The sequence below is a fragment of the Peromyscus leucopus genome, chromosome 8b (genome assembly GCF_004664715.2).
Source record: "Peromyscus leucopus breed LL Stock chromosome 8b, UCI_PerLeu_2.1, whole genome shotgun sequence".
Taxonomy (NCBI): Eukaryota; Metazoa; Chordata; class Mammalia; order Rodentia; family Cricetidae; genus Peromyscus; species Peromyscus leucopus.
Genome location: NC_051086.1, coordinates 66,820,454 through 66,842,240, shown reverse-complemented (window position 1 = coordinate 66,842,240; position 21,787 = coordinate 66,820,454). Strand labels below are relative to the sequence as shown.

Genomic DNA, 21,787 nt, shown 5'->3' with positions numbered 1-21,787 from the left:
GAGGCATTTAGAACAGCAAATACACAAGAGCTGAACTTCCTCTTATCATATATAATTAAACCACTAAATATTCATAACAAAAAAAGACGTGTGGAAAGCAGCAAGAGATAAACACCAAGTCACACATCAGGACAAGCCCATGAGAGTAACAGTTTTCAGCAGAAGATTTAAAGAACAGAAGAGCTTGGTATGGTGTACTTCAAGTTTTGGAAGACATCAACCTCCAGTCCAGACCACTATCCCCTGCAAAGTGCTCAGTCATAATTGAAGACGAATGGAAGAACTTCCCATGATAGGAATAGGCTTACGAACCTCAAAGGGCCAAACCTAGGTCCCCTACAAAAGCAAAAAGCACTCTCAACCCATGAGCTTCCTTTCTAGGCTTTCCTGCCTATTTTATTTGACCACATCGGCATAAAACTACAAATAAACAACAAACATTTACTAACTTGCGGAGTTTAAGTAACTCACTCTGTAGACCAGGCTGGTCTACTCAAACTCACAGAGACCTGCCTCTGGCTCCCAAGTGCTGGAATTAAAGGTGAGCACCACCACATCCAGCCTTAGATGTTTCTCCTGATAGACATTCTAAAGAGATTTTTCGTCTTGAGTTAAAGGATATTAAAAAAAATATCTAAGGGGGCTGAGGAGGTAGGCTCAGTGGTTAAGAGCACTTGCTGCTACTTCAGAAAACCCAGTTTCAGTTTCCAGCACCCACGTGGTGGCTCACAAACATCTGAAACTCCAGTTCCAGGGGATCTAAGGCCATCTTCTGACCTCCATGGACACTGCAGGTATGTAGTACACACACATACCTGCAGGCAAAACACTCATAAATGTAAAACAAAATAAATCTCTAAAAAATAAAGAAAAATAATGAAAAGGGACCCGACATCAATTTTATATGTCTCTAGTAAGACATATAAGTTTGCATTTATAATCTATATGTCTCGGTCCACTGAAAATGAGCATAAGTAAGTATCCTCCAAGTTAACCCCTCATCAGAGGTCTGGAAGGACACCCCCCCCCCACTCCCACCCTGTGGTCAGTGCTGAAGAACTGAATGAATCTCCTGGGAGGAGAAATCCTCCTGGAAATATTTACTCTCTTTGACTGAATCGATTGGAACAGTTTGGAAAGCCCCGGGTCACCTTTGCCTTCTACTTCCCATTGTACTCCCAGCCTTGTTCCCTCTTCTGGAATTAGCATGTTGAGTATCGTGTAGTCAAAGAACAGCATTATGGGTTGTAACCTGGGACTTCCTGGTCCTCTCACTTTTATAAATAGCCAGGCAAGGCGGGGGACAGTGAGTAGTCTGAAGACCAGTTGGCTCTGCCCACCGGGAGGATGAAGTCTTCTCCTACTGCTTTCTCCTTCCTCTTTCTTGCAGCTGCTCTTGGGCTTCAGGCCCAGATCATACATGGTGAGTACCATGGGAACTGGAGGTCTGGGGAGAAGGGCAGCTTGGACTGCTGTGAATAATCTCTATCCCCCACAGAGCAGTGGGGTTTGCTTAGAAACTGCACCAAAGCACAGACCTTTCTTTGTCAGCAGCCTCTGGGTCAGTGGTTCTCAACCTGTGAGTAGCGACCCTTTCATGGGAGTCACATATCAGATATCCTTCTCTCAGATGTTTACATTATCATTCATAACAGCAGCAAAATTACAGTTCTGAAGTAGCAACAAAAATAATTTTGTGGTTGAGGGTCACCACACCATGAGAAACTGTATTAAAGGCCTCAGCATTAGGAAGTTTGAGAACCACTGCTCCGGATCCTGGTACACTGATGATTTGCTTCCATTTGGAGAAACAGTATCTTCCTTTTTCAAAGCTAGAATTATTTGATGGCTTAAGATCATCTTAGCTAATGTTTTAGCTACCCCAAAATAACTATACTTAAATTGTAAATGTGTGAAAATAAACAGAGTTCTGTGATGCTAGAACTGTTAGACACCAGTGAGTATAAAACCATCCTTTTTTAAGGCCCTGGAACCAGCTAGGCAAATGGCTCACCCAAGGCCACTGTCTCATTTGAAGCTATGATATTTTAGTTTATGGAGGTAACTAGGGCTCAACACAGAGAGGTCCTATAAAATAAAAGATGTATTCCTTAACTTTTCCAAGGTAGAGGGGTACACCATACCCTACAGAGCCAAGGGGAATACTGGACTTGAGTCAGGAGGTATAAGCAATAGAAGTAGAGAAACTCATTTCACGTTCTTTATTAGGGATACTGGGAAAGAGGCAGGGTACAGGTGAGACTTCCGAGCCTGAAGAAGTCTGGCAGACTTTGAACATATGGATGGTTTCTGATTGTCCAGGGTCTAACTTAGAGAGTTAGGGTAAGGGAAACACCAGCATGGCATTTGAGGGTGACATAAAGGCAGTGGTTGGGCTCAGCCTGAGTTGCTTTGAACCCTCTGTTAAGAAGCAGTTAACCTCTCCCCGTTGTCAAGATCTTAAGTATACCAGAATACATAGAATGCAGAAAACAAATACACTTAGTAGAGTCACCTAGCCATCCTATTTCTCACACAAGGATTTATTTAGCACTCCCTAGGTGCCAGGCAGCTACTGTTCTATCTTACAGATACTGGTTCATTTTTCCTCCAGCATTCCTGGGGGGTCGGACAAATAGAAATTCACCGTTTTTTTTTTTTTTTTTTTTTTTTTTTTTTTTGGTTTTTCGAGACAGGGTTTCTCTGTGTAGCTTTGCGCCCTTCCTGGAACTCACTCTGTAGCCCAGGCTGGCCTGGAACTCACAGAGATCCGCCTGCCTCTGCCTCCCGAGTGCTGGGATTAAAGGCGTGCGCCACCACTGCCCGGCAAAATTCACCATTCTTGTAGGGAAAAAAAAGAAGTTAGAAGACAAGCAATTTTGCATAGTCCTGTATATTATTATGGCTGTGCTCATTTTACAAATGAGAAAACTGAGACAGAGAAGTCTTCAATAACTTAAGATTATATAAGCAGTAAAGGATAAAATTAAGAGGTGGATTAGTAATGATGTGTTTAAGGTAATGCTATTTAAGATTTACTTTGGAAGCCCATCCACATCACATCAAGCATATTTAAAAAAAAAGTAGTCATACACCTTACTACCCATTATTCATATGTAACTATTGAAGACATGATATAAAGGGTTAGTTGCCTTTTCTTAGCACAATGCAAATTCCCAATCCTTTATCAATAATCTTTGGGCTTAGATATATTTGGGGATGCAGGATTTTTCTAGATTTTAAAAAAATGATATGTTGCTGGATACCATGTAACATCCCTGATGATTTCTGCAAAGCATCCCTTCATCAGACATTTATATAAACTTAGACTATTAGGAGCCTCATTTCACTTCAAGGGTCTTTGTATCCCCAAAGGAGTTGAGGAAAAACATGCAGTTTCCAAATTCCTAAAGATTGCAGAAAAATGTACCAAGAACTGTGAGTGTACCACTGTATGTAGACACTTCATTAATGTCACTGTATTACATTTACACTTTACTTTTAGTACTTTATCAGCAGAATGCTTTCAAACAATCTCAGAAAAATCTCATGTCACTAAAAGGGATGAATGGGCCCAGAGACAGACCTTAGAACCCAAGCGTGTGATGGGGGCCCAGCATCAGAGCCTGTCTGCCTTGGCAAGAATGGGGGTGGTGGTGGCAAGTGGAGATGCTGAGACAATGACGCTGCTCTCTGTACTCTGTTTCTTCCAGCAACAGAGACAAAAGAGGTCCTGGAGGCAAAGGAAGGACTTGAACCTGACGTGCTTCCCCTGGGTAAATATTTCATTACAGCTTGTATCGAGAAGTACCAAATGGTTGCCCATCAGCCCTAGAGCATCATCCTCCTTGATGATAGAACAGAACAACATCATGAGGGTGGTTGAGGATGCTCTCCAGAAATCACTAGGGATGTTAAGGAATTTCCAGCAACATTTCTGGGAAGATTAGGATGGGCCATGAATATTCCCTCCGGTATTCCCTTCTCTATGCACCGAGTCTGCCCACTTGGAGCAGAAATTGCCTGTAGATGACATGCTCCTAACCCTACTGTGGTCCACCTTAGGCCCATTAGAGAGTGTGAAAGGAGATGACAATGAGGCATGGTGAGGAGAGAGCATCCCTTGAGTCCTGGTCCTGCTCTGGGATGCCCCCTCCCACACACAGCACTCTTAAGAGCAAAGACTTGGTCCTTGAATGGCCCTTTCTCTTCCTACAGGCTTTGGAGAGTCTTCAGACTGCTGCTTCTCCTATACCTCATGGATCAAGTGTTCAAGATTTGTATATTATTTTCCAACCAGTGGTAGTTGTCTCAAGCCAGGCATCATGTAAGTGTCAAGTTCATTCACTGTGTATTGGGAGCAAGGAAGCCTCTGGGATATTAAAAGACTTACTAGATATCCAGGAAAACCCCATCCTTGGGCACTGCCAGGTGGTGGAGAGTATATTTCAGAGTGTAGAGAAGGAGACTGCCTGAGTCACTCCATCAGGGAATCTCACAGGCCTAGAGAAGACCCTAGAGAGGAGGTGGTCTGAGTCATCTCCTGGAAAGAACAGATTGTTGAGTGTAAATGGGAGGGTCCAGAGGATGGGGTTCCCTTCCCTATTTACTAGAGACCTCTGCTTGTAATCTTTCTTCCCCTTTTTCTCCAGCTTTGTCACCAAGAAGAGGAACCAGGTCTGTGCCAACCCCAGTGATCAGAGAGTTCAGGAGTGCATAAAACGCCTGAGGCAAAACCCAAGACCTGGGAACCAAGCCATTGTGTGAGAAGGAGGGCATATATTGCCAACCACTTTCTTCTGCCTTCCCCAGTGACTGCCTAAGAGGTTGTCAGCGTTTTTTATTTTTTTATTTTTTATTAATATAAAAACATTTACTTTCCTGTTCCGGTTTAGAACAACACATCTAGCTTTGTCACAGGGGGATCTTGTCTGTGCCAAGCCCAGTGATCTGAAAACTGAGAAGTGCATGAAAAGCCTGATGCTGACCTCAGTGACAACACATAACATTTAATTAAGATAAGGGGGCAAAGGCTGGAAAGATGGTTCAGCAGTTAAGAGCACTGACTGTTCTTCCAGAGGACCTGGGTTCAATTCCCACTCAGATGGCAGCTCAAACTATCTGTAATTCCAATTCCAGGGGAACTGATACCCTAGTCTGCTCTTTAATTAATAGCATTTACAGTATTTTTATGAATTCAGCTTGACATGACTAGCACCACCTTGAGCTGTAACCATGATTGCCTCAGAATGAATAACTCTTGGGTTTTCTTGCATAGTTTCCCAGCAGATTATAAATGGATAAACTGAGAGTGGTCTGTGGGGCTTGGGAAGGTGCCTGGTTCTGATATGAGCTTAAGGCAAGCCGGATACATTCAACTAGGATGAAATAAATCCTGCCTTAGCCTATACATATGCCTGTCTTTGTGGGGACCCAGCTGATCTTCCTGCAGCCCCCAGATCAGTAAGCCCCCTAATGAAGATCGTCCATGCAGTCACAGGTCTGCCTGTCTCTTGTTCTTCAGTTTTGTAGGACCATGGGTTGAAATTGGGCTGTTGGGGAGGAAGTGTCTCACTCACTTTATTTGAATCTCCAGCAGGGAGAAAACAGGGGGAATCACACAACTTTGTCTGTTTTCTTCAAGACAAAAGACATTGTGGTATAATTTTAAAATTTCTAAGAACACAGCTTATTCCAAGGTAGACTTCATATAAAAGACATACATTACCCACTACTGAAGGAACCATTACATTGATCTAAGAATCTTAGGGGTTAGTCCTTGTTTGAAGGGGTCCTCAATTCCATTCCATTGATCAGTTTGTTTTTGCACCAGCATCATGCTGTTTTATTACCATGGCTCTGTAAATGATAATCCCTTCAGTGGTGTTTTTGTTTTTCAGGGTTGTTGGGTTATCTAAGATTTTTTGTGTTTCCATATGAATTTTAAGATTGTTATTTTCAAATTCTGTGAAGAACTGCATTGGAATTTGGATGGAGATGGCACTCAATGTGTAGATTGTTTTTGGTAGGATGGCCTACCAAATCACAATATTAAGCCTACAGACCATGAGCATGGGTGGTCTTTCCATCTTCTGGGGTCGTCATCAATTTCTTTCTTCAGGGTTTTAAAGCTTTTATTGTACAGCCCCTTTGCCTTATTGGTTAGGTTTGTCTCCAGTCAGCATGACATTGGCTACAGGCTTGTGTTTATTCCCTCATTACACTGAGATACGTTCCTTGTATTTCCAGTGTCTTCAGGGCTTTCATCATGAAGAACTGTTGGATTTTGTCACAGACCTTTTCTGCATCTACTGAGATGATCGTGTGGCTTCTGTCATTGAGTCCATTTATGCAGCGGATTACATTTATTGATTTCTGTTGGCTCAGCCATCTCTGCAAGTCTGAGATGAAGTGCTTTAGGATTTCAGAAAACAGCTTTTTCTTTGTCCCCGTTTGCCTAAGCCACACTGTCATAGTTTGTGATCCATCAAAAGTCTCATATAGACTTTGGTTTCCCCATAACTTTTTCTACTAGCCAACAGAGAATCCTGGGTTTTGTTTTAATATTGTTCTGTGTTTCCAGTCACACCATGGACTTCCTGGTAACTACTTCCCTCTTAGGGAAAGTTCTTTCAGGACCTCCTAACTTTCCATCTGATTCAGAGAGAATATGCTATGCCTTCCAAAAACAAAAGCCCGTCATACTGGAAAGCCTCCTTATCACATGCCAGAGTTCATGCCCCCATGACAGGCAGCTCACAGCATCTCCCCCTTGGGCTCATTTTTCATTATGTTAGACTATCTCCTTGAACTTCCTCCTTCTGTACAGGATGACAAGGCAAACACTCTCCCTTGTGCCAGTGGGATCCAGGCCAGGAACGTTCAGCTCCCTGGGTGGCCATGCTAATACTCCCTTCTAGAGCTTCCAGCCTGGCACCAGGGTTACAAGCAAGTACAAAAAGCAAGGACTTGCTCTGTGACAGCAATGATGTACCAGCTTCCAGACAAGGCAGCTCACACACCTCAAGACCAACAGCACCACTAACTGCAGTGCCCAGCAGAGGGGTCAGCGTCCACACCAGTCGAGGCAGATCAGGCTGCTGCACTAGAACTGATCTCTATAGATTTCTATGCCTCCCCCAAGCCTTCCTGACAACTCTGTGCATGACCCCAAATCTTTGAAATAGCTTCTTTTTGCTTAAATCAACCAGAGTCAGTTTCTACTGCTTCGCAACAAAAACACCTACAGCTGATACGAAGAATAAGCTTTTGGAGGACTTTGAAATCCCAGCAGTTTTTGTTTACCTTTGAAGAATGACTTGGAAGAATATAAAAGTCTACATTCAGACTGCTTAGAATACTGCAGACACCTCTAGTTGTAGTTTAGAATCTAATACAAGGGCCAAATCCCAAAGCCAATTGATTTTTTTAATATTCCTTTTAAAGTACAGTTTTAGACATTTTAGAAATTTGGAGGGATTGAGTCCTTATCCTTGAGGTGTGTGTGTGTGTGTGTGTGTGTGTGTGTGTGTGTGTGTGTGTGTGTGTGTGTGAATTTGTTAAGTGAGCTTTAAAATAGTAACAATGAAGCTGGGTGTAGTGGCCCACACCTTTAATCAGGAGGTAGAAACAGGTGGATCTCTGAGTTTGAGGCCAGCCTGGTCTATATCAAGAGCTCCAGGACAGCCAAGGCTACAAGGCTACACAGAGGAACCCTGTGGTGGCGGGGGGGGGGGGGGGGGGCAGTAACAACAGCTAAATACACCTTAGATGCTCAGAACCTGGTAGGTACTTGGTCCTTGAAGTTGGGTGACAGTCAGATTGGCCCCACAATAGATGTCTCTCTCTTGGGGACAATTCCTTGTTAACTCAGTCCACAAAGGCAGGTGATTTAGTAGTCCAAATCTGGTGCTAGAATCCCGGAAATTTCCTGGAGAGCCACTGATCCCTAGTCCACGATGAAAGCTTGGAAACACTGGTTCTGCCACCAGTGAAGGGATCATCAGCATCAGCAACAGAGTGAACCAACTGGCATGGAAGTAAGAGGGAAGCCAAGCCATGGAAAGGCAAAATAATCTGGAGCTCCGGAGCCTCCTACCTCCACCTTCTTATTGCTGGGCTGACAGGCATGTGTCACCGTGTGTCACCGTGTGTGTGTGTGTGTGTGTGTGTGTGTGTGTGTGTGTGTGTGTGTGTAATGCTAGTGACCAAAGCCAGGGCTTTCATGGGGTCCCATTGGTCAATAATCTGCCTTATTTCCTGAGCAATTAGAGTCCTAATCAGAAAGTCCTCACCTATCCTTATGTCTTGAAGTGTATCCCATGTTTTCTCCAGCAGACTCATGTCTATGTTAAAGTCTTTGAACCATTTGGAGTTGATTTTTGTGCATGGTGAGAGAAGAGGATCTAGTTTCATTCTTCTATATGCAGTTATCAGTTTTCCAGGTACCATTAGAAAAGGAGATAGAAAGACGCTGTCTTCTCTCCAATGTGAATTTAGGTATCTTTATATTTATATATAACTGGCATGTTATCTGTAGTTCTGTGGGCTTATATCTGGGTCTTCTATTCTGTTGACCTGCTTGTCTGTTTTTGTGCCAGTACTGAGCCATTTTTATTGCTATACTGCAGAGTTGGATAGAGTAACAACCCCAGCACTGTGCTTTTTGCTAGCCAGGGACTTTTGTGCTTCCATATTAGCCCTCCCTTGTGACTTTCAATATGCTTTGTTTTGTATCTTTGGTGTTTTGACTGTGATGTGATGTGGGGTTTTCTTTTCTCTGTTTGTCTCTTGTACCTGGCCAGGCTTCTCCCTAGTTGGTTACCAAGAATTTGGGAAATTTTCTTTTACAGTTTTACTGAAAATGGTTTCTATGCCTCTGACATGGAATTCTTCTCCTTCTCCAGTGCCCATAAGTCATAGATTTGTTTTTTCTATGGTATCCCAAAGACCTCACATGCTCCATTCTTACACACACACACACACACACACACACACACACACACACACACAAACTATCATGAACTTTGAGTGAGTGATCCATTCCTCTTCCTTAGCTCTCCTGGCCTCTCTATGATCTTGTCTGTTGGCAAAGCTTTCCAATGAGCTTTTTGAATTATTGAATTTTTTATCTCCTGCATTGTTTCCATTTGATTTTCTTTTTCTATCTCTTTTTCTAATTATATTTTTTATACCCTAAAATTACTTCCTTATTTCATTCATTCTGTAGGTACAGATTTCTTCCGACTAGAGTTTCCTGGCCTGGGTTCTTTTATCCCCTCAGGAGATAAAAACCTGATACCTGTGACTAAGAATGTGGACTTCCCACAAGCAGGGCTTTGAAGGGATGTGACAGACCTACCCAGCTGTCTTTTTCCTATGTGCAGGGAGAGCACTGCCCTCCCCTATCACAGCCTGAACTGTAGGGAAGGGAAACTGTCTTCTCTGACTGGTAGATTCATGCTCAGGTTTCTTATCCTCATTTTCTGTTTTGTTGTGTTGCTGTCTCTGTTTGCTTGTTTGTTTGTTTGTTTTGAGACAAGATCTCACTATAGATCCCTGGCTGTTCCAGAACTTCTTGCTATGTAGACCAGGCTGGCCTCAAACTCACAGAGACCCACGTACCTGTCTCCTAAACGCTGGGGTTAAAGGTGTGTGCCACCATGCTCAGCTACTTGTTCACAGCCCTGTTCTCAGGGCTTACCCTGCTTGGGTAGGCACTCTACAGTCTACATCTAGTTTTCAGTCTTGGAGGCTTCGTGCCCAGATTCCCAGAGCTGCGCCTTCACACCGTCATGGAGATGACCGGTGGTGATTGACAGGAAGGGTGGCTGACACCTTGGTCTGGAACAGGCTTTCTGCCATCAGGCAGGGTTAGCCGTGGACGTACATCCAGCCACCTTGTGCATCAGCAGTGGCTGAGGTGTCAGTGAGAGGCTGTGAGGTGGCTGTAAGTGGGCAGTCCCTAGAAACAGCAGTCCCCAAGGATCCCTTTGAGATAGAAATGTACTTAAGGTGCATCTAATGGCATCTTTTGTAGGCCATTAGACAAAGGAAGCACCAGGTTAGGTGAGAGAGTGTCTATGCTGGCAATTAGCCAGACATACCCCCAGTGATTGTAAGTGCTGTGGCTACAGCAGTAGGTTCCTAGTGAGGTCATGGAGGAAAGCTCACTGGTGGCGTGAAGAAGTATTTGGTAGTGTAACATGACAGAAGTAGCTTGACTGGTAGTGCAGGAGTCGTGGACCCTCTGCTTCACTAATTATAAATAATCCTCCATTTGTTCACACAAGGCTTCTATGTCTATTGCTTTACCCAAGAGTCTCTTCAGCCCTATTCCTTCTCTTAAAAACATGTATTTAGGGCAGGAGTTGTAGTTCAGTGGCAAATTCTCACCTGTAATGCATGAAGCCCTTGGCATTGATTCACACACACACACACACACACACACACACACACACACACACACACATACACACATACTGGGGCAGGGAAGGAAGAGAAAGAGAGGGGTAGGGGAGGACAGCCTACTATATGCTAGATTCTGTGAGAATGATAAAGAATAGATTTTCCATCACTAATTATTCCAGGTAAGGAGGAGAAACTAATCAACTTCCTAACTACAGTGGCCCCAAGAACAGCATGACAAAGGCCACTAGACTCAGAGTCTGCAGAGACAGAGCCTGTCCTGCATCCAAATCATTCTATGGACAGGAACAATTCACTGTTCCTATCGGAGACCCACCCCCACCCCCACCCTGCTTCATCCAATAAATGGCAAGTTTAATACACAGCACATAAGCTACACTGTAACAGAAACCATACATCAGCTACAGGGTTTCTAACCCAGTAAGGACATAGACTTAGGTACTTCAAACATAGAGCTTTAGGCCATCACCATTCATTGAAACCAGATATCCATCCTTACTAGGCATTCTCTATGGTTCCAAATAAAATCTCTCTATGACAAAGTCAGAAGCAGGAAAAGATCCTAAAGGTCCCCATTCCCTAAGCTCAGGAAGAGTTACAACTAAGGACTAGCTGTAGAGAATCCAAGCCAACCTGGGGCTCCCATATTTCTTTAAAACTCATAGACTTCAAACTGCCTGACTTTGAACCCCAGTTTCACTTACCAACTATAAAAACAAAGGCTTTGCCTCTGAGCCTCAGTCTTTCCAGGTGCCATTGTAAAGATTAAACGGGCTGATAATCATAAACCATTAGGAGCAGTGGCTAGCACATACCACAGCCATTACAGAAGGAATTCTCTCCTGAGCATCATGCGTTTCTTCACTCTGTGATGTGGCTGGGAACTAGAGGGCCTTCTTCAGGATTTAAATGAGCATTTCCTGGGCCTGGCTGATGGGACCTCACTTGGGGGCACTCCAGACCTCATCTCACTAGATCCCAGATGAGCAGATCAAGTCATTAAGCTCCACGTGGCCTTGCTTCCAGGCTTAGAGCAAGAATTAAGCACAGAATACACAGCAGCCTTGAGATCTCTGGCTAAGTCTGAGCCACTGTCCTCCACCCTACAGACATAGTAAACACCTAAAGACTAAAGGGATTGCTACAGAGGAGTTATTGCCACTGGAAATGGGGAGCAATTTCTTCCTTAAATCTTGGCTCTCTGAGCTTTCTTCAAACCACCCTTAGCAAGGAGACAGGATGTAAAGTTGCTAAGGTATCACCGCTTTCCTGCCTCTTATTTACAAAAATGTTTAGCCTCTGTGATCAGTTCTCAACATTCCCTCACCTTAAGAGCCTCAGAATCTCTAGGAAACCAGCAATCCTCCTGTAGCTGCTCCTACAGGGTGAAAGTCTCTGCGCCACTGTCTCCTTCCTCCTCCTCCTCCTCCTCCTCCTCATCATCATCATCATCATCACTGTCCATCCCGAGGCCAAAGCCGGGGGACATCATCTGCTCTGGCCCTGCAGTCCCTCCTCCACCCACGCCGCTGCTGCAGCAGGCCAGCCCAAGCCCCTGACTAAGGCAACTTTGAGTTGTAGCTTTTCTGCCCCCCCCCCTTTTTTTTCTCCAAGATAAGGTCTCTCTATGTAGCACTGGCTGGAACGCCCGCCATAGACCAGGCTGGCCCTGAACTCACAGAGATCTGCCTGCTTCTGCCTCCCAAGTCCTGGGATTAAAGACATTCACCACCATACCCTGGCTTAGCTTTACTCTCTTATCTAGTGCCTTCTTGACCTCCCCCCAGGCCTATAGAGAACCTCCAGGACTCCTAGTGCATAGGCTAAGTCACATGATAGGGAACCTCCCCTGCCTACTCCCAGAAGCCTATAAGAGCAAGGAGTTCTCTTTGTTCCTGGTACTGAAGTCTCCCCCACACACACATGCCCACCTCCTTTCAGGACTCCTTCACACTGCCTATGGCATGATCATGATGTTAACAATTTTCCTTAGAAAGTTCTCGCCTGACAATGAAGCTCTCATCTGAAGGGTAATCCATTTCTGTACCTTCTGCAAGTTTTATCTACCAACCACCCTTCTCGGGTCCCAGTTTTACAGATGAGGTTTTGTGGGCTAAGGCAAAGGTCACAAAGGGACCACAATACGAAATATATAGCCAGGCTTCCTCAGACCCTTTCAGTGATCAAGGAATGGTCCCAACATATGTGAACCCTACCATAACAGAAAGCTGTAGCTGCCTCTACCACTAACTTCCCTGAGCCCACCAGGGACCAAGTGCATTTATTGGCAGCAAAGCCCCTAAGAGTCTGCACATTCCCTCTTCTACCCCTGCTTCCCATTGTTCATCTCCTGAGACACTTACCTGTGCCTCTAAACCTCACAGTCCATTCACAGCAAAATTGCCTGCATCTTCCACTTCTTCTCTGGATGCTGCCTTCGAACTGGTCCCTGGAACAACAAAAGGAACAAGGAGGCTATGGAGATCACCAGGCTGGAGCCCAGGCCATAGGAGCAAAAGGCAAACTAGGTGCCTCATAAGCTGGTTGGCAGATGCATCATGTTAAATCGTGTCCTCTGTGGGCACAGCTGGCCACAGCCATACAGCTGGGTGAGAGTGTACTTGCAGTACTCAGGAGACATTAGCTAGTTGCAGCTAAAATTGCTTCAGAAGCTGGAGAGATGTCTGAATAATTAACAATGTTTCCTGCTCTTCTAGAATGCCCTAGCACCCATATTGGGAAGATCTCAATGCCCTGAATATAGCTCCTGAGGATCCAATGCCCTCATCTGGCCTCTGCAGGCACCTGCACACACATGTGCACTTACACACACACATACACACACACACACACACACACACACACACAAATGGGGTGCCAGGGATCTGTGCCATGGGAGAGTACAAGCTCCTTTCAGCATTCTTGGACTGGAGATGGGGGATATTCTCCTCACTGGCCACTAGACCTTGTCCTTGTCTTAATCTTCACTCTCTCTAACCCACTTTCTACTCTTCCCAAAGGCCAATCACCAAGGGGAAACTGAGGCGCCCCTCAGTCCTCCCCCCCCCCACCTCAACAGAGGTGGTGGTAGGAAACATAGTGAAAATCAATGGCTCTTCATCCAGTGACTGATGGAGGCAGATGCAGAGATCCACGGCCAGGCACTAGGCTGAGCTCTGGGAATCCAATCGATGAGAGAGAGGAGGGATTCTGCAGGCTGGGGGATGTCAAGATTATGATGGGAAGACGTGTAGAGATGACTGGCCACACTAGTGGAAGCCCATGAACTGTAGACTAGTGGCTGTGGAGCCCCCATGGGACTGGACTAGGCTCTCTGGATTCGGAAGACGGTTGTTTGGCTCGAACTGTTTGGGGGGGGGCACCGAGGCAAGGGGATCAGAATCCGTCCCTGGTGCATGGGCAGGCTTTTGGGAGCCCAATGCAATGCCTTGCGCAGCTTTGGTGCAGTGGGAAGGGGCTTGGACCTGCCTAGGCTCAGTGTGCCAGGCTCTGCTGACTCCCTGTGGGAGACCTTGATTTGGGGGATGTGACATGGCTTGGGAGGGAGGGCTTGGAGGTGGGAGGAGGGAGGAGGTGGGATCTGTGTGTGGTATGTAGAGTGAGTAGAAAATTTCTTAGTAAAGAAAAATGAAAAAAAGAAGAAAATCAAAGGCTCTGTTTTAGGTACAACCTATCCACCTCCTACTGTGGCCCTGACAACTCACTTACCCCTCTAAATGTCTGTGGCCTCAGTGGGTGGTCATACCACCACACCACTAAACAAGGAAGGGCATGCAAGGTCGCTGACAGAACATCCTTGTCACACAGCCCTCCATTCACCTTCTGACGCAGACTTCAATCCTACGGCTCTGAACCCGTGCACCAGCTCTGGACGGCACACGTTCTCTTTCAGCCAGCACCCTCCTCCACCACCCGTTCCGAAGCGGTCAGAGTCCAGAGATCTGAGCAGTCAGAGTGAGGGCAGCCTACTGGGTAGGCATTTCCTTTCAGCTCTGCCCTGGCGCTGCACTACCCCACGGAGAAGATGAAGGTCTCCTTGGCCTGCCTCCTCCTCCTCCTCGCCATCCTCAGCACAGCATCTGCTTTCTACAACCGGCCGAGTGAGTCACGTGTCTCTGTAAGCCAGAGATGAGAAGGGAGAACAGGCCGATGGCAGAGGGGTGGTGCCAAAGGTGCTGTCAGGTCCCTGGTTGCATTAGTCTTGGGGCCCCTTCAAGCCCAGCAGCTGTCCTCCATTTCTCCTTGTTAGTAGAGCTGGGCTTGGTCGAGACCAGAGATTCTAAAGGTGGGTGAGTCTAGGAAACCATGGCACGTCTCCTTAGGGGATCTTGCCATCAGAAGGAATCATTTGGGAGGGAAATAAGAAAGTATTAGGGAAATCATTGTAAATGCATATGATAAAAAGGGGGTAGGGAAAGCCGGGTGGTGGTGTACGCCTTCAATCCCAGCACTCGGGAGGCAGAGCCAGGTGGATCTCTGTGAGTTCGAGGCCAGCCTGGTCTAAAGAGTGAGATCCAGGACAGGCACCAAAAGTACACAGAGAAATCCTGTCTCCAAAAAAAAAAAAAAAAAAAAAAAAAAGACAAAGCTATCTATCCCTGATCCTAAGTCTAGGAATGGGAAGTCTGAACCTAGATAGCCTTGCCTCTCTCGGTGCTGGCATACATTGCTGGAGCTATTGGACAATCAAACTGAGTCCCCAAAGGAGTGATCGAGCATACTGTTTGAGGATCTATGACTCCCTTCTCTACCCCACTGTTTCCCCCCACCCCCAAGACGAAATGAAGTCTGCAGAAAAAATGAAAGGGGTTGACAGTGGAAAGAGAGGGAACTGGGACCTACAGAGAATAGCATTTGGTCACTCCTACCCTTTGCCTCTGCCATCACCAGTGGGTCCCTGATAACAAAGGAGGCACAAAAATACTAAGCCCTTCTACGCACATACTGCTTTAGGCCGCCATAGCCTTTCCTTTTGCTTTTAAGGTTGCCCTAAGCACAGACTCTGGCCTGGCTCCACCTGTGCAGACACACAGAGAAACAAAGGTCAAGTGCAGTGGTGTGCAGTGTGTCCATGAACTCTCAGGATGACCTCACCTTTGCAAACCTTGACTTGATAAGCAAAGCCATGAGGATCACTGACGGGAACTATGTGCGGTCATTTATGCAGGAATTACGTGTGTCTGGTGGTTGGGAAGAGGCCACGGTGGCCTTTGGGAAAGTCAGTCGTCTCAGAGCAGCGGGTCCAGGCTCGGAGGAAGAGACAATGGCCTGACAAAAACTCGAGTCAGTCAGATGGGGCTCCCGACTCTAGTCATCAGCCCCAGGCATGAGATAAGATGACAAAAAGATTTGTGTTCTGAATGTCTGGGTGCAAGGGATGGTCTCCGGCTTGACTTCCTAGATAGTATCCTCAACTGGTGAGTAGTTAGACGTGGTTAAGAACAGCAACCACTAGCCAAGGCCAGTACCCACCCAGCCTCACAGAGGAGGGAAACAGCCACTTCCAAGGCAAGTAGTCATCACCATTTTTTCTCAAATATGTTAGTCATGGATTGAGTTTCTCTGTATTTCAGGCTCTTGAGTTGGACATCTCAAACATTTTCATCATGATTCTGGGATAAAAGTATCTTTGTGCTGTCTTTGGCAGCACATATACTAATATATATACATATATATATGTATATATATACATACATGCATACATACATACATGTGTGTGTGTGTGTGTGTGTGTGTGTGTATGCCAGGCGGTGGTTGCACACGACTTTAATCCTAGCACTCAGGAAAAAAAAAAATACACATATATCGTTTTATACCATTTAAGGGATAAGAAAGCTAAAACCCAGAGAAATTAAGAAATTACCCATGATTAAAATCCTTTATTCCATGCTGGGTGGTGGTGGCACACGTCTTTAATCCCAGCACTTGGGAGGCAGAGGCAGGCAGATCACTGAGCTCAAGGCCAGCCTGGTCTACAGAGTACGTGCCAGGACAGCTGGGACTGTTACACAGAAAAACCCTGTGTCAAAAAAACAAAAAAACAAAACAAAAAATCCTTTACTCAAGATTCTGATCCGAGCTGACCTGAGGCCTGGATCACATGCTCTCGACCTGCTCTCGCTCATCCTGCGTGCCCCACCTTCTCACGCTCTTCCAGACCTCAGGCTCTCTAACGCCTGCAGGATGGGGTCCAGACTCCACCATAGCTTGGCTGGAGTGTAGCCTGTCCTCCCCCACCCCATTTTCATCTCTTCTCAGTCCCTCCTTCATTCTTGTTTTCTAGCTACTCCAGCTGCTCGGCACTCATGAGACACACACCTTCAGGCCTTCCCCCATTGCTTTCTTCCAGATCCTACAAACCCTCTGTCTAGCTCCCATTCATCCTCTGGGAACCCACTTAGGCCCCCACCACCCGCTTGGAGATTTCCCCTCAGCTCCAACACTGGGTTAGGTGCCCTCACTCTGCTCCCATGGCATCTCCTGCCCGTCTGTTCTCTAGTGGACCCCATGCAATTGTAGTTAACTTTTCACTTCCTTTACCCTATAACTGGTCTACAGTATCAAAGGGTAGAGAACAGTCATCCTGAGTAAGAGATGCAGAGACACAGGTGGATGTGTTTGTGTCTTTCTACGATGCCGGAATTAGTTAAATAATAAGCTGCACCCATTTCGTTGGCTGCAATTTGCAGCCTCTTTGTGTTTTAACCCCATAGAGCCTGGCATGTAACACCATCTCAGTTCCTATTTGCTTAATCTGATCACCAGGAAACAGAAGTGAGCCAACTCCTCCCGGTTCCTTGGCAAATGTGAACCTCTGAGTTGCTCTCTGCACCTGATAACACTCAGTTCAGAGGCTAAAGGTGCCACATGCATGTCCCTGCACATACGTCCTTTTCAGTTTCCCCATTACCCATCACGCTATCATCAGTCCCTGCGACTGGACATTTTCTTCATCATAGGAGTGGGATATAACAGATGGAAGAGGGAGGTGAGCGCCGTGGCTTCCTTTTCTGCTCCTTGACTCAACTCACAATGTGACTCCTTCAGGAATGCCTGAGTCGATAAAACCTCTACCCAACTGCTGCCATAAGTACTATGAGAAGGTACTGCCAAAGAAACGGGTGGCGGGATACAAAGAGGCCCTCAGCTGCCACCTGCCAGGAATCATGTAAGCATTTCCTACATATATCTCCATGGAGATGGGAGGGGGAAATGGAGCAGGAATGGGATGCACAGGAAAGAAGTCTCCATCCTAGACTCCTTTGGATTGTGGCTAAGGGATTGGGCTTCAGCTCTCCAGGGTCTGGGTTTAATCCTTGTTTTTGTCACTTAAAATTATGTCACTCAATAAATTACTACCATTATAAAACCCAAGCCTGGGTGTCCAGTCTGAAGAAGGGAAGGTCGGGTCTAAAGGCCACAGAGGCTTTGGGGAACCCATACAGAGAAGCAAAGGAGGGCTCTAGAAAACATGAGCTATTCGAGTTGCAGGAATACCCCATCCTGTACCACAGCCTATGACAGTCTAACTCTGTCTCCACAGCTTTGTCACCAAGAAGAACCTAGAAGTCTGTGCCAACCCTAATGAGGAATGGGTCAAAGAGTACATCAAGGACCCCAAAATACCTTTGATGCCTCACAAGAATTTAGCCTAGTCTGCGGTTACCAGAGGTCAGTCCCAGCTCCTCAGTCCTTGATGATTATGTTTCTATGGAAGCCTAGGTTTGGGGGAGGGAGGAGAAAGCCTGTGAGAACATGGCCATGCAATGTCACAGCCAGGGGCAGAGGAGCAGACTATTTTAACCAGTGGCCAAAATAAAGAGCAATTCTTTGAATTGTCTCAGTCCTGAAAAGAAATGTCAAAGTTAGGGGAAGTAGGAAGTAGATTCATATTCTCTCTCTCTCTCTCTCTCTCACTCTCTCTCTCTCTCTCTCTCTCTCTCTCTCTCTCTCTCTCTCTCTCTCTCTCCCTCCCTCCCTCCCTCCCTCCCTCCCTCTCTCTCTCTGATAGGATTTTCTGTCCTTCAAGTCCCTATGTAGCCTATATTGGCCTCAAACACAGTAATCCTCCTACCTTGGCCTCCTAAAGGCTGGGATCACAGGTATGTGCCCCCATATCTAGCTAAAACATACTCTTTTTATCCCTCTTTTCCTCCGTGTGTGTGTGCACACGCGCGCGCGTGTGCGTGCGTGCGTGCGTGCGTGCGTGCGTGTGTGTGTGTGTGTGTGTGTGTGTGTGTGTGTGTGTGTGTGTGTAAGCCCAAGGATATGGAATCATCCTCACCACTCTCCCACCTTACTCCCTGAGGCAAGGTTTCTCAATCAAACCCAGAAAGTCTGATATGCTAGTCTTGCTAGCCAGATTGCTCATGATCCCCTGTCTCCACCAACTGAGGCTGGAATTATAGGTGGGCCACCACACCCACTGGGCATTTGTGTGGGTTCTGGGATCCAAACACTTGTGCACATGCTTGACTGGCAAGCACTTTAACCACTGGGCCATATCCAGACCTTCTCCAATGTGTTCTTGGTGCAGAGAAAGCTACCTTTCTCATCCTTTACCTGTTTCTCCTTGCCTCACATCAATCCACCAGTTTTCCATATGTTCCAGTTCCCAAACAGACAGCCCATTTCTAGCCTCTGTACCTTGACCCATTAAAAGCCTCATAGAACTCTTGAATTTTCTATGTATCTTATTCTTTTCCTGGCTCTGTTTTCTCCCATTGTTATTTGCTGTTTTTTGATCTTCAATTTATTTGTTTAATGTGTGTGAGAGTTTTGCTTGCATGTATATGTGTGTCTGGTGGCCTGAGGAGGTCTAAAGAGAGCCTTGGGTCCCCTGAAACTGGAATTATATGGTTGTGAGCCACCATGTAGGTGCTGGGAACTGAGCCTGGGTCCTCTGCAAGAGTAGCAAGTGTCTTTTAACCACTCAACTATCTCTCCAGGCCCCATAATTCCTATCTTTAGAAAGATATAACTTAGCCGGGTGGTGGTGGGGCACACCTTTAGTCCCAGCATTTGGGAGGCAGAGCCAGGTGGATCTCTGTGAGTTCAAGGCCAGCCCGGTCTACAGAGAGAAATTCCATACAGGTACCAAAACTACACAGAGAAACCCTGTCTCAAAAAAACGTGTGTGTGTGTGTGTGTGTGTGTGTGTGTGTGTGTGTGTGTGTGTGTGTACACTTTTATTTAAACAGGCTGGGATGAGAATACTCACATTAGCAGTTTTCACCTTTGTAGAAGACTTGCTGTCCCCTCCTTACTCAATCTTCCTGGGGTGGAATGCACACAGAGGCTGGCAGACTCAGAAGAGGCACAGATCCACCTTCCACCAATGCAGGACAGGAAAAGTGCATTAAGTCAGGTTGGGGATAAACACTTCATGCTTGCAATAAATGTCCTTGGTTGCTGATTTGATTCTTAACATTTTTGCTAACTCAAGAGAGATTTAATCTCAAGTTTTTTTTCCGGGGGTTTCTTTACAATGCCTTAATAACTTTGTCAAGGTCAAAGACTAGGGAGTTCCATCGCACAAGGACAGAGGCTAGGGAGTTCCATCACACAAGGACAGACACTAGATTTCCCCTTCTCTTTCCTCTTCTGTCTTCAGCTCAACAACAGCGACCTGACTCCAACAGAACTCAACATTCCTCCCAAAATGCTGTTGTGCGGGCAAACAAAACAAATCAGCTAAAGTTAAACGATTAAGAAACAAATAATGCGGTGAAGCAATGATTCTAAGAACTGACCAAGAAACTGAAATCTGCTAAAGAAAAACTCATAACTGCTTCGAAGGGGTGGTGCTGGAAGACTCGGCCACGCCTCCTAGGTCAAGCTCATCCACCTGACCCAGCTGGCCAATCAGACTCTCCCAGAAAGAATGGAAATTCAGAGGCTGGGAGCACTGAGCGGTTTCTGGAGACATCCTACAGGAAGAGTCTAATAGTGCTTCTCAACCTTCCTCATGCTGCAACCTTTACCCCAATTCCTCATATTATGGTGACCACCAATCATAAAATTATTTCATTGCTACTTCATAACTGTAATTTTGCTACTGTTATGAATCATAATGTAAATATCTGATATGCAGGCTATCTGATTTTTTGGACCCCCAGGTTGAGAACCACTGGCCTATGAGCCACCTGGCTCACATACCCTCCCCCCCCCTGCCCCTTTTTTAAATACTACTCATAGTTCATCAGTGAATCTTAGTTTCTATCATTTGTAGCAAAAGCATCTTAGTGTGTATAACGGCCCATCAGTTACCACTATACCCAGGTGGGGACACAGAGACAGATAAAGTAGATGACTCTACCCTCAACCCTCATCCAAGGACCAGCACTGACTGCTTCTGCCCCTCCCTGAGATGTGAGCTCCTGCATCTTGTTCTAGGAACTTATCTATCTCTGCCCTACACTCTATCAGACCTCAAGGGTTATAACTACTTGTCATCCAACCCCTGCCCCAGCTCACAACCTGATAGTTACATAATCACGAACAAAATCAATATATAGTCAGGTCTGGCTGCTTATTTGCAGAGTTAGGCACAGGGTGACGCCAGATCAACACAGGGGCCAATACAGTATGAGAGTATACACTCAAGGCAGGAAAAGTACCAGAGTCCTTAGCCAGTACCAGGGTCAAACTCAGGGAACTGAAGTTCAAAGTCCTGTAGAATATGAAGGAACTGAAAACAGGAAGTGCAGGACCATGACTGGCAGATTGGTACTGAAATGGCCTTGTCTTTTTTCCCTGTTCCCTGTTGAAGGAATTCAAAGTTAGCTACCAACCTGGAGACCTAATTGAGACTGTACGTATAATCCCCACCCAGCATAGAATATAAAGCTTGCCAGAAATTCCCAGGCCAGAAGGACTTTGGTTGGTTATGTTTGTTTTAAAGAGTTGTTCCTCGTCTTTTCAACTCACGCACTTCCTCATTCCTATAATAGGGTCATTTAAGCCCTATCCATTCTCAAGACCTCACTCATATAAACCTATTTGCAAGTATCTTATACAACTGCCAGCTTTGTGGAACACAGGAGGCCAGTTGTCCTGGGGTAGAATATAAAATCTATATTTGTTGATTTTTTTTCTACTTTCATGTGACCCAAAGGATTGACCCCAAGTGAGTAAAGTTCACACATAAAAACAAGATCAATAAATTGGGACAGAAAGAAAGTAGGAAAGTAAATGAGTAAAGATCACACATAAAAACAGCTGGGCAGTGGTAGCACATGTCTTTAATCCCAGCTCTCTGGGAGGCAGAGGCAGATGGATCTCTGTGAGTTCAAGACCAGCCTGGTCTACAAAGTGAGTTCCAGGACAGCCAAAGCTA

General features: G+C 45.8%; 2 protein-coding genes and 1 long non-coding RNA gene across 3 annotated transcripts; 2 read left to right on the top strand and 1 right to left on the bottom strand.

The window, feature by feature from the left end:
• Nucleotides 1–1,297: 1,297 nt before the first annotated feature.
• Nucleotides 1,298–6,062, top strand: Ccl15 (C-C motif chemokine ligand 15). Its single transcript, XM_028890581.2, has 4 exons — nucleotides 1,298–1,423; nucleotides 3,714–3,776; nucleotides 4,219–4,327; nucleotides 4,653–6,062. The coding sequence occupies exons 1-4, from the start codon at nucleotides 1,348–1,350 to the stop codon at nucleotides 4,765–4,767; spliced, it is 363 nt and encodes a 120-aa protein (XP_028746414.1). The 5' UTR covers nucleotides 1,298–1,347; the 3' UTR covers nucleotides 4,768–6,062.
• Nucleotides 4,319–20,031, bottom strand: LOC119086960. Its single transcript, XR_005090373.1, has 3 exons — nucleotides 19,670–20,031; nucleotides 12,792–12,877; nucleotides 4,319–4,543 (listed from the first exon to the last, which is right to left on the bottom strand). It is a non-coding gene; the product is annotated as an uncharacterized LOC119086960 (long non-coding RNA).
• On the top strand, nucleotides 14,339–20,744 carry Ccl16 (C-C motif chemokine ligand 16). Its single transcript, XM_028890538.2, has 4 exons — nucleotides 14,339–14,549; nucleotides 17,497–17,617; nucleotides 17,993–18,120; nucleotides 20,063–20,744. Exons 1-3 carry the CDS (start codon nucleotides 14,474–14,476, stop codon nucleotides 18,102–18,104), a joined length of 309 nt encoding a protein of 102 aa, XP_028746371.1. The 5' UTR covers nucleotides 14,339–14,473; the 3' UTR covers nucleotides 18,105–18,120; nucleotides 20,063–20,744.
• Nucleotides 20,745–21,787: the final 1,043 nt, after the last annotated feature.

Coding starts and splice junctions, on each gene's coding strand:
- Ccl15 (XM_028890581.2), top strand. CDS start 1,348: ATGAAGTCTTCTCCTACTGCTTTCTCCTTCCTCTTTCTTGCAGCTGCT. Junction 1,424..3,713: donor TCAGGCCCAGATCATACATG/GTGAGTACCATG, acceptor TGTTTCTTCCAG/CAACAGAGACAAAAGAGGTC. Junction 3,777..4,218: donor ACCTGACGTGCTTCCCCTGG/GTAAATATTTCA, acceptor CTCTTCCTACAG/GCTTTGGAGAGTCTTCAGAC.
- Ccl16 (XM_028890538.2), top strand. CDS start 14,474: ATGAAGGTCTCCTTGGCCTGCCTCCTCCTCCTCCTCGCCATCCTCAGC. Junction 14,550..17,496: donor TGCTTTCTACAACCGGCCGA/GTGAGTCACGTG, acceptor TGACTCCTTCAG/GAATGCCTGAGTCGATAAAA. Junction 17,618..17,992: donor TGCCACCTGCCAGGAATCAT/GTAAGCATTTCC, acceptor CTGTCTCCACAG/CTTTGTCACCAAGAAGAACC.